General features: G+C 41.9%; 1 protein-coding gene across 2 annotated transcripts in view; it reads left to right on the top strand.

The window, feature by feature from the left end:
* ADAM12 (ADAM metallopeptidase domain 12) overlaps positions 1-12546 on the top strand; it is a 402635-nt gene that overhangs the window by 113851 nt on the left and 276238 nt on the right. For both annotated transcript variants that reach the window (XM_057530791.1, XM_057530792.1), the window contains exon 3: positions 1468-1541. In XM_057530791.1, the coding sequence (XP_057386774.1) occupies positions 1468-1541 (74 nt within the window). The remainder of the gene's footprint in view (positions 1-1467; positions 1542-12546) is intronic.

Genomic DNA, 12546 nt, shown 5'->3' on the forward strand with positions numbered 1-12546 from the left:
GAGCTATAGCCCACATTGAAGAGTTGGCATATTCACTGGGGAGAACAGTATGGAGTTTTCTCAAAAAACTCTAAAAATAGAACTACCCTATGATCCAGCAATTCCATTCCTTGTTATATATCCAGAAAAAACAAAAACATGAATTCAAAAAGAGAGATGCACCCCAGTGTTCATAGTGTAGCATAGCAGCATTATTTACAAAGCCAAGATATGGAAGCGACCTAAGTGTCCATCAATAGATGAATGGCGAAAGAAGATGTGAGATATGTATATATGTGTGTATATATATACACACATGCACATATGTACGTATGGGTGTGTGTGTGTGTGTGTACACACAATGGAATACTGCTCAGCCATAAAAAAGAATGAAAATTTTGTTATTTGCAGCAACAGGGATGGATTTGAAGGGCATAATGCCAAGTGAAATAAGTCAGACAGAGAAAGACAAGTACTGTATGATATCACTTATATGTGGAATCTAAAAAATACAACAAAATAGTGAATATAACAAAAAAGAGAGCAGACTCACAGATACAGAGAACAAACTAGTGGTTACCAGTGGGGAGAGGGAGGTGAGGAGGGGCAACATAGGGGAAGAGGAATTAAGAGGTACAAACCATTAGGTATAAAATAAGCTATGAGGATATATTGTACAACATAGGGAACATAGCCAATATTTTATAATAACTACAAATGGAGTACAACCTTTAAAAATTGTGAATCACTATACTGTACACCTGTAACTTATATAATATTGTACATCAACTATACTTCAATAAATTTTTTTTTAAAAGAGTTGACATATTATCATCAGTGCAATGGGACATCAGTGCAGGCTTGTCATGACCAGGGGTAGGTGGATGAGGTTGAGTTTTTAAAAATATCCTCCCATTGCCATTGGGGGATGAATGGGAGGAAAGTACAGGTAGATGTGGAGGGACCGGGGTAGAAGGGTTTTGCAGCATCCCCGTGAGAGATGACTGTGGCTTGATCTAGAGCAAGGTGGAGAGATGTCAGACCCGGACAACAGGAGCTGTGTTTTGGAGGGCGACTCAATAGGACCTCTTCATGGATCAGATGGAGTTGTTGAGGGAGAAGGACTTCAAATTTCTGACATGAGCAGTTGGGGAAATGAAAGTGCCTTCTCTAGAAACAGGGAAACCAAGGAAGGAGTCGATTATGGGAGATGGAAGTTGAGTCAAGAAGGATCCCAAGGGTACATGGCCCGAGGAAAGGAGTGCAGAGGCCAGGAATGCAGGTGTGTCAGTACCCTCTGGGAGGGTGATGAGTTTTCCAGACTCTCGTCCTGCTTGTTTTGATCTCGTCTACTCAGGATCTCAGAATGGTCCCGGGAAGAAAATGTATTTTTCTCTCCCTCCATTGACTATGCCTACAGAGCATATTCAGATACTGGCACGTCTAAGGGAAATGATCTTCAACTGACTTCTCTTATTTATCTTTCAGAATCATCCAGGAGTGTTGAATTTTCGAATACAATTGGAAAGCAAAGAACTGATTGTAAATCTGGAAAGAAACAAGTAAGTCGAGTTAATTCCTGTTTATGACACAATAGGAGAAAGTTACAACATGGGGACTGGAGATTGCTGTGTAATTGATGTTGGCATTTAGAGACACAGAACTAAATGTGTGGATTCATAATCCAAATTTGGATGTGAGGCTGGAATTAACTTCAAAAAATGATCCAATGGAAAAATAAAGAATTTTATCGCTCTAAAAGAGAACTTTCTAGCTCAGCAGGTTTTTCTCATAGTTCTGATGTTTCTTTTTTTTTCAGAGCCTGATGTTTCAAGGATAGAATTTAAGCATCCTCTGTTCTGTTCCAATAACAGTGTTCCACAATTAGTTGACTTTTGGCAGTTCCTGGGTTATATAAGGAGAAACAGCTTCAAATGGGTAGAAGCTCTTTTTTCCTTGGGAAATACCAAAAGTTTATTTTATCTTTCAGACCTTGTCTCCAGTGGTATGAAGTATTTATTTTATCTTTTTACTTAAAAATTTGGCCCTTTTTTTTTTGCAAAATTATATATATTTTCAGAAAATAGTATTATATATTTTTTTCTGTAGCACATGGATGTTATTACATATTTTGTATGCCTTCCCAGGAGAAAACTGTGCCTGGTTCAAGGCACAAGTAAAAATAACTCATATTCTTGTCATCCTTTATACTGTGGCTCTCCCCATGGGTTCCTCAGATCTAAAGGACCCCTTACTATTCTATTTGATTAGTACCAGAAAAGAATCGAGCTCTCCTAATAAGCAATCTGTATTTAAAGATATAAGTTCCCAAGTCATGCTTGTTTCAAAATTGGAGTTTCTGTCTTCCAGAATTACTGGTCCCTGTTTCTCACCCATCAGTGAAATGCTGATTTTTTGCTGAAATGACAGTGTAGATAAGACAGCTTCACTGAAATGAGTTCTGCCAGAGATACTGAGTCACAAAAATCTGACTCAGCATCTCTATGTAAACGAGTCAGATCACTTACTTATACTTACTTTGGTTTGAGGGTCCTGAGCAAATCAGATGAACAGGATCATGAATGGCCAAGTCTCACCTTCAGTATCTGACACCATGGCCAACAGCAATTATTAAAAAATAGGTACATTTTAAAATGCATATGAATATATATTAAATATATTTTTTAAATGAGTATATGTAAAATAGCATGGCCTGCTTCTTGGGGGTCTGCAGCCTGCCTCTTTGCATTTCTTGCATGTTTCCCCCTCACCATTAGATGGATTAAAAGCTTTTATGAGCAGTAAATAATGTGTTTTTAGCTTTTCTTGTGACTTCGTGATCTTAAACTAGAGATTCAGGAATACATCTTGGATAATCAGGGGGCTGAACGGAAACCTGAATATTGCTTTTGATATGTCTCTCTTAACAAAGTATATATTTTCATGCTCTTTTTTTTCATGTAAGAATATCATAGGACATTTACATTTTTGTACACTGCTGTTTGTATGTGGTTTTGAAAATATCTCAGTGGACGAAACTTGGTATTCCTTGAAAGAGCAAAAGAAAATCAGGCTTCTGGTGGTGATGCATTTCCTAGATGGGGTTTTAGGATTGGCAGCTGGATTTGGGAAGTGTCTTTATTGTGACTGTTCTTACTGTTAGCCTGTTGGAGGAATGTGGTAAATGGCATGAGTGAGACTGATCCTGGACCTTTACGTGATATTAGGGCTGCAGGTAGAGGAATGGAAATTGACTTAATAAAAACCTTAAGTTATTTGTTTTCACTCTAAAAGGAATATGTGTCCAATGCAGAAAATTGAAAACTGTAGGGCAAAAAATCAAGTCCCCACCCCCCCCAAAAAAGTACCCCTACCACCAAACACAACGTTGGTTGGCATTCTGGTGAATGTTCATATAGATTTCTTTTTCCTTGTAGAAAAGGCTTTGCTTCTTTTGTCTTCCTAGTTGATATTGTAGTCTGTGTGTAATATGATATCCTACTTCTTCATTTAGCTTTATAATGACGGCCTTTTCTATATAGAAATGCATTTCTTCGAGCCCCTCTGGTTCTCTGAGTCTGTAAAGTGGGTTAATAGCCTTATTCATGGTTCCCTTTGAAAATGATTTACCTTCCATTAAGGCGGGAAGTATAGTGCATGCTGACTACTAGGCAGTGGCTAATTTGTATAAAAGATCATTTTAGAAGGTACCTTAATTTGCTCATTTCCAATTCTGGGCCTTTCACAAAATAATCTCAAAATTAGAAAAGTTGTAAACTTAAAAGTATCTCTTCTTGGTTTATTTCTTTTTCCAACTTCACTGGCAAAGCATGTTTTAGAAAAGTATATGGAGATGGTTTAATGTGTTCCTATAACATTTTATAGCTTTATTTTAATTATCCTACTTATTGTGGAAATTTCATTCTGTTAAAAATGACATTTTCAAAATCAGAGCATGGTAATATGACTATTTTAATAATCCATTTCCAATCCATTTCCCCCAATTACTTCAGTATAATAAATTTTTGAAGATGGTGACGTCTGTTCCATAAGCACTTCACTTTTGAAATGATGAAAACCAAACAATTCTACAACTTTATAGGTAGAATGAAATGCTTGTGTGCTACTGGTTGTTTGTCAGGCACAAAAGGTAATCAACCCATCCAAAATTAAAAATTAAAATAGAAGTTTTAATTTGCATAGCCTTTGGCCCAGTAGATCCAATTGGAGAATTTATCCAAATGAAGCTATAAGAACCCACAAATAAATGTATGAGGAAGCAGGATAAATGTAAATATTTAACAACCAACAGAACAGAGAGCCCGAGCAGGTAACCTGGTCGGTACCCTGCTTTAGAGCCTACGGGGGGAGTCAGCTGTGTGTTCAAGGATGTTCATTGCAGAAAGTTTTACCTAAGATACATCAATAGGAGATCGATTAAATAAGTTATGACTCAGCTATGAAATAATACTACACAGTAGTACATCTAAAGATGATGATGGAGATTTTTATTATTGTAGATAGCACTGATAGCATGACCAGTGTGAACGGCATGTTGGATAGTAGTTTACATGGCATTCAGTTTTTATCTTAAATTATACTCATGTACATGTATTCTAGAAAGATTTGGACAACATTTACTTTCTTTATTAATGTTTTACAACAAGAAAATATTACTGTTAAAATTAGGAAAACTTTTTATTTTGAAGGAAAAAAAGCTGCTCTAAAAACTTGAAAATGGTTGTAATGAAGAATGTTGAAGTATTTACTCTTTATAAAAAAGAAATGAGAACCTTGAAGAGAGAGGATATATGTATATGTATAACTGACTTACTTTGCTGTACGCCTGAAACTAACACAAGATTGTATAGCAACTATACTCCAATAAAAAATTTTTTTTAAAAAATGGTGGATGTTAGAAAGGCCCCCAGCAACTTTCCAAGGGCTAAAAAGCTCTACCCATGGACTATATCCAGAAATCTATTTTAATTAAAAACCTGCTTTAAAATCATAGCCAATATAAAGGTGTCTTCAGTGCTTTCGATCATAAAAATCATCATATAAAGCAAATGCAAAAAGAGAGTCGCCTAAGTAACCCCACTCCAAAACTCTTCGTGTGTAAACCAATTCTTCATGAAACAGGGCTGGATTTGTATTACGTGGTTGTTTCAGGGAATCTATTTGATTTGCCTTCTAGCATCTCTAATTTGTGCAGAGATCAGATGCTGTTCACTTAAAATCTGTTTGTAGAGCCATAATTGAATGTTTAAAGAAACTCAGAGCTTCCCTGGAGGAGCATTTCTCACGGCGCTGCTGTCTGCCTGTGGAACTGCGGGGACCAGCTTTGCAAGTTCCGCAGCTCTCCTGCATTCCCATGGGCACCCAGGCCGTTCCTTAAACAGGTACTCTGTGCAACTGCGTCTTTGATCAAAATGCTTTATTGGACAGGCTGGCCAGCTTAGACATCCGTTTTTCCAGTTTAGGATAATTAAAACTGATGGCGGTAGATCGTTCCCACCGAGCTTTCTGTTTTCAAGCACTGTCCATCACTGGTTGAAGGCAGTTGCCGGGGGAAGTCCACGGCCCACTTGATTTATATTTGGGGCGTCTCTGAGCTAGAAGAACTTTGGCATTGACTTTTCTTCTGTCTGGAATAATTCCAGACATCTCTTAAGGGGCCACTCTAATTAATATTCACTCTAAAACAGTTGCAGAAAGGAGCATTTTAGATTTGTCAAACATGGGCATACATATTTGAGAAGGCATTTGTTGGACGGTATCTCAGAATATCATGATGTAGGGTAGAGAAATGCAGCCGGTGCAGAGGTAGGGCTGGGTAGATTAGCAGTTGGCTGAATAGCTACCTGGAGGATATTAATCCGTTGTTCAGGTTGAACCAAATCGTGTTGGACAGCGGGACCGAGATTGCTGTCAGTGGCTGCAGGACAGTGTACGAGACCTCACCCTGGCCCACCATTCTGTCAGCCCATCGCTATGAAGACATAAAAGGTGTGCTGATCACGTTTCTCGGCAACGCAGAGCTGGCGGGGAATAACTGTGCTCTGCATGGCAGAATCTGGATTATGGAGATTTCAGCAGTTTGGATCAATGGGCCAAAACTAACAAGATGAGATTTAATGGGGATAAATGTAAAGTCCTATTCTTGGGTTAACAAAAAAATAAACATTGTAAGTGCAGAAGGAAATTGACTAGTAGTTCTTGCGAACGATACGTGAAAATTCAATGTGAGCCCCTGAAGCCATGCGGCTGCTGAAAAGTGGCTGCTCTCCGGGTGTGCGCAGGTCCCTGAGGTGCGTCCCGGGCTGGAGAGGCCACCGTTCTGCTGTGCATGACCCTGGCCAGGCCACACGCAGAACCCTGACCCCTGCGCCGTTTCAAGCGCGATGTTTGAAAGCTGCCTGCCGCCGTGCTCGCCTCCACTATTGGACTTTCATCACCTCTCCCACCAGCTAGAGGTGTCCTCAAGGTCAGGGGGCAGGGTCTTTACTTCCCCCTCCATCCCCTTCCTTGTGGCCTGGCCTGTGGTGGGCACTCTCTGAGCACTTAGCAAAGAGTGAAGGATGGGACGTGGAAGGCCTGGATCAGGCCAGGAGTGAGTCAGCAGGAGGTTAAAGGTCTGTCCTGGGTGGTGAGAGAAACTACCTATTCAAGGAGAAAGCTTCTGGAAAGAATGCTGGGGCAGGATTCAGGAAGCCAGGTTCAGAAACCCAGCTTTGCTTCCAGCAACAAGATGCTTATGTTTTCTCTGTTTCCTCATCTGCAAAATGGAATAAAAGTCTGTGTACAGTCAGTGCCAAGAGGTTAGAGCTCATGTTCTTTCTGATGATCAGGTTTGAATGATTCAGTGACATATTCTTGTGGGCCCAGTGATATTAGTTACTTCACCCAGTTGTATCCTTGGCTTCACTGTAACTGTGTCCTGTTTTAAATGTCCTAAATTAATAGAGATCGGGTTATGACTAATCTATACCCGTAAGGCTTGACGCTGGCTGAACATCTCACTTCTGACAAGAGCTGGAAAGGATTCGTGTGCTAATCCTTGGGGTGCCTGTTGTGGTCATGGTCTTAATTTCACAATCTTGACATCCTCAGGAATTAGAATTTTAAAATCTTTGTTTGCGTGCAGAGTGCTGTTTCTTTCCACGTCTACTCTTGCAGAAGAAGCCTCACCTGCCTGTCAGAGCCTCCAGCTTTAATTTGCCTGGTGGTTCTAATTATTGACTAAACTATTGAAGGCAAAACTGTATTATAGAAACTTTACTATCTCATCTTATGTTTTTATCTCTCAACTTCCCTTCTGCCATTCACAAATCTTATCAGTCTTTATTAATTCAAATGATTCCTAATGTTAATCAACAATAAATCAATGAGACCATTTCTCTTTTTACTTAGTCACTTATCCACAAACATTTTTTTTAAAATTTATTTTATTCAAGTATAGTTGATTTACAGTGTGGTGTTAATCTCTATTGTACAGCAAAGTTATTCAGTTATACATATATATACATTCTTTTTCATATTCTTTTCCATTATGGTTTATCACAGGATATTGAATATAGTTCCCTGTGCTGTACAGTAGGGCCTTGTTGTTTATCCATTCTCTATATAATAGTTTGCATCTGCTAAACTCAAACTCCCAATAAATCCCTCCCTCAACCTCCTCCCCCTTGGCAACCACAAGTTTGTTCTCTATGTCTGTGAATCTGTTTCGGTTTCGTAGATAAGTTCATTTGTGTCATATTTTAGATTCCACACATAAGTGATATCATATGGTATTTGTTGTTCTCTTTCTGACTTACTTCACTTATATGATAATCTCTAGTTGCCTCCATGTTGCTGCAAATGGCATTATTTCATTCTTTTTTATGGCTGAGTAGTATCCCATTGTATATATGTAGCACATCGTCTTTATCCATTCATCTGTTGATAGACATTTAGATTGTTTCCATGTCCTGACTATTGTAAATAGTGCTGCTATGAACATAGGGGTGCATGTATCTTTTTGAATTATCGTTTTGTCCGGATATATGCCCAGGAGTGGGATTGCAGGATCATATGACAGCTCTATTTTTAGCACAAACATTTATTTCATACCAGCCACTACAGTTGGCACTGGTGATAGAGTCATCAACAAGGTAAAGTCCTTGTCCTCTTGGAGGTCAGTCAAGGATCCCAACGCTAAACAGGTCATCACAGGACAATACTGAATGACAGTGGTGCTGAGAGCTAAAAAGACAAGCAGGTGGCCCAGCCTGGTTCAGGAAGGAACCATGCAATGAAGCAGTGTTCAAGCTTTACATGAAGAGGGGTGAGCCAGGTAAAGGAGGGCAGAGCGTAGAGGGTTCTAAAGAGAAGGATGTGCATACGGAAAGTTCCCAAAAGCAGGGGAAGGAGCGTTGAAGTGTTTCAGAAATGAAGGTCCGTGTGCTGGTGAGCAAGAGGGAGATGGGGAGAGAAGAGTGGAGACCAGTCCATGTGGGATCCTGGACTCCATGATAAGACCTTGTATTTTCTCCTAAGAACCATGGTGCCTCATGGAAGCAAGGCCTGTAAGCAGGGCACTGACGCTCATAGAAGGGAATAGTTGAGAATGTTCTGGACAGAAATTGATGGGCAGTCGAATGTATGGTGTAATATGGAAAGGAAGATGTCAGGGTTAATTCTTATACGTGAAATGCTGGAAGAACAGTGATGCTCTTTGATCAGAAGCGAGAACCCTAGGAAAGGACCAAGAACTTGCCAGTTGAGCAGGGGTCAGGGACACAAAGATACGGATCGTGGTGGTCATGGTCCTCCGAGTCTTGGGCGAAGGTGGACATTTGGGCCTCACAGAATCCACTCTGGAGGTGACCTGTGGAGTCTTCTCACGTGGACCTGGACATGGCATTTCTTTGGGATCCATGGATGTTTGCGGCAGTGGCTGGGGCTCTGAGCTGGAGAGCACGAGCCTGCGGTGGGCGGAACATCACGAGACATTGGCCGTGGCCTTGAGAGTATCTGAATAGCCTCATACAGCCTCAGGCAGTGTCAGTGCTTCCTGCATTTTCCAGGCGGGAGCCAGGTGGGGCGAGCCTGTGGGCTCTGGGCTCACTCCCAAGCCCAGTTCTGTGTCCGTCTTATGGCCTGTCTCCGTGCAGTGGGTCTGCCCCTCCACCAGGACCACGCACAGACTCTTACTGTCCTTCAAGTCTGGGACGGTTGAGGGGACCACCAGCATCACGACCACCTGGGGAGCTTATTCCAAAGACAGATGCCTGGCTCCGCTTCTCTCTATTGAACCAGAAGCCCCAGTGATAAGGCCTGTATTCTGTATTCCTCAAGGAGCTATATTCATACTTTAATTAGAGAGCCATTGGCCTCACGAAGCTATTTAAATTAATCTTAAAAGATTAAAACTTTAGTTCCTTGGTCACACTAGCCATGGTTCAAGTGCTCTGTAATCACATTTGGCTCTAGGAACGTTTCCATCATGGCAAGAGGGTCTGTTGGGCATTGCTGGGATTGGCAGGAAACACCAGGTGGCCAGTTCCTTCCAGTTTGGGGTCTTGGCTGACGCATGCCCAGTGGGAATGTTCTTTCCTTTCCTACAAGGAGTCACACACTTCTTCAGGTTGCCTAATTCCTGCAGCTTAATAAGCTTCATCCCTCACTGTAGGGAATTGGGCAGTACCAGAGGGGTCACCTCTACACTTTGATGAAGGCAGGAAAGGATGGGAGAAAATTCTCTAAGCATGACTGTATACTCATGGAATTGACGCCAGCTACACGGACATCAGCGATCTTGTAGCTAGACCAAACTACTTCCAATTTCAGTTACAATCTCTCAGCCTGAACATTTAAGATCTTTCTAATTGGGCTAAATTTTGTTCCCTGGATAAGAACTAAATTCCCTTGAGCTGCCCTCCTCATGTCAGTCTTTGAAGTTATACAGACACTGGAAAAGGTCAGAACACCATTTTTAGAGTTTTTGTTCTTCAACCTGACTTAACTTTAAAGAGCCTAAATCAGTTAAGATCAACCTTTTCAAAACGGTGCCCCTCTGGGTGCCAATTTGAGAGCGTGGCAGCCTTGAGCACTTTCTGTGAAGTTAGAAGGACTTGAAAAGGGCATTTGATGTGGAAGTGTGTCTCCACGTTTAATTACGTCACTTGTCGTCTTTCACTTTTTGTGCTGTGGGTGTATGATTTTCCGATGGAAACCCTGCTGTGTCCTCGGGGTTCCTCTCCAGAACTGCATCCCAAATGGATAATAATGGCTGTCCTGACCATTTCCAGATGGTCTGTGGTGGCCTAGGGGAGAGCTGATGCTGGCTTTGTGGTTGCCATTTCACCGTCCCCTTCCCTGCTGGGTGGCCAGGGGTGGTTGTGTGCAGGTACTGTGCAGGCTGGTGTATTTATGGCAAGTCTCTTGCCTTTTTCTAGTTGTCATGTCCTCAACAGAAAGACCACGATGCTTCTGTTTGTGTGACATAATGACTCTTCATTGATCACATGAGACAATAAATAAAACTAACCCTGCAGAGAGCTTGAAACACTTTGGTTTGGTTTGGTTACTACATCTAAGTCTTTTTTTAATATATAGGTTCCTGGTTCCTTTTTTTTTAATTCTTGCAATTGAAATCTTGTAATCCTTGTGAGTGAAACCAGATTGCTTGCCCAGTAGAATTTTCCACATTCTTGATTTTGCTGATTTCATCCCCATGGTGTCATCTCGCCCATTCCTTTGTCCCCTGTGTTTTCTGTTAACCAGTAGTTAGAGCTACAGCCTTGAGCAGATTCAGGTTCTGGTTTTTTGGCAGGACTACATCGTGAGGGATGCTCTATCCTTTTCTTGCATCACATCAGGAGTTCTGTGACCTCTGCTTGTCTCTTTTTTGCGATGCTGGATGGACCTCTGGGTTCAGGGATCATTCTAATGCTTCCATTATAAAGCTCCGCACCAACCTCTAGCTGCCAGAGTCAGTGGCCAGTAACAATGAATGCCTAGATCAGTTCTCTCTTTCGGTCTAGCAAAGGGGGTGATGTTCTTATTCTATGGTTCCTTCATTTGTTAGCTGAAATTCTTCTAGAGAAGAACTTTTCCCCATCAACTCTTGGTTTACCCCGAGGTCCGAGGTAAAAGGCAGGATACTCTTTAGGCAACACCGCTAATCATTGCTTTGCCTTTGCCTGTTGGTAGTCAACTGTATTCCCCAAACTTAGCACCTCACTCTTGGGAGTTCATTCCACAGCCCCTTGTTGAGCACCCACATTTGTGACAGATGCCATGAGGGTGCAGAAGTGTGCCTGAGCCCATCCCTGAGCGGCTGCTGGAGTGCAGGTTTCAGCCTAACTCTGAAACCACTCCACTGAGACTCTGATTTTCTTGTCCTTTTAAAATCAAATGCATCTGGGCTTCCCTGGTGGCGCAGTGGTTGGGAGTCCGCCTGCCAGTTCAGGGGACGCGGGTTCGAGCCCTGGTCCGGGAGGATCCCACATGCCGCAGAGCAGCTGAGCCCGTGAGCCACAGCTGCTGAGCCTGTGCTCTGGAGCCCATGAGCCACGGCTGCTGAAGCCCGCGCACCTGGAGCCCGTGCTCCACGGCAAGAGAGGCCACCGCAGTGAGGGGCCCGCGCACCACAGGGAAGGGTGGCCCCCACTCGCCGTGACTGGAGAGGGCCCACGCGCAGCAACGAGGACCCAACGCAGCCAAAAATAAATAAATAAATTTTTAAAAAATCAAATGCATCCCAGCATCCTTTGTGGAAGCAGATGCTCAGGGGGTAGAATAGGAAAGCAGAATCTGGCCCCAGCACCACTGGCATGAAAACCAGAGGTCTGAATTGGAGTCCAGACATTGCCTGTCCCTTCAAGGGCTGTTTCCATGGCAACAACAACGGCAAATTAAAGCATCTGTTTCATTGGCAAGCAGATTTAGTCACACTGAAGGAAAACGGCAGTAAATTCCTCAAAGATCCTTGGCCTGAAAAGATGCAGAGGCTAGCCACATGTGTTCAGGTACACCTGAGAAAAATAGAAAGAGGACCTCTATCTAAAAATGTTAGGAAACAGTCACTTCTTTCCTCTCAATGTGCTGGTGGATTTCATTGTGGGATAAAGTGGATTTAACATAAGTGGAGAACAAGAGTTTCTTTATTTTTTTATGATTTTCTTCCTTATGAAAAACATGTGGCAGATAGAAGATGATATAAAGCCAACCTCCACAGCAGGGAAATTATTTGGGGAGATGATTCATTTAAGCACAGAGTTGTTTTCACAGCCTTTCTAAGGCTACCTCTTCGGTCTCAACTGGCCTAGAGGATTTTATTGGTCAGTTTCTTGGTTTTCTTTGCAAAATCTGACAGGCTCCAGTGGAGATTCCCTCTGTGCTATGTTGGCGGCCAAGCAGCACCCATATGACAAATCTCAATGCCACAGAAGCTCCCTTGGGAGCTCTGGGATATGTTTTTCTTTGTTTGTTTTTTAGTTTAAATTTTGCTCCTTTTATTTTTACATCATGCAGAAAATTGTTTACTCCATGCATAGAGTTTGACTATTAAAGGTCTGT

The sequence above is a fragment of the Balaenoptera acutorostrata genome, chromosome 16 (assembly GCF_949987535.1).
Source record: "Balaenoptera acutorostrata chromosome 16, mBalAcu1.1, whole genome shotgun sequence".
Taxonomy (NCBI): Eukaryota; Metazoa; Chordata; class Mammalia; order Artiodactyla; family Balaenopteridae; genus Balaenoptera; species Balaenoptera acutorostrata.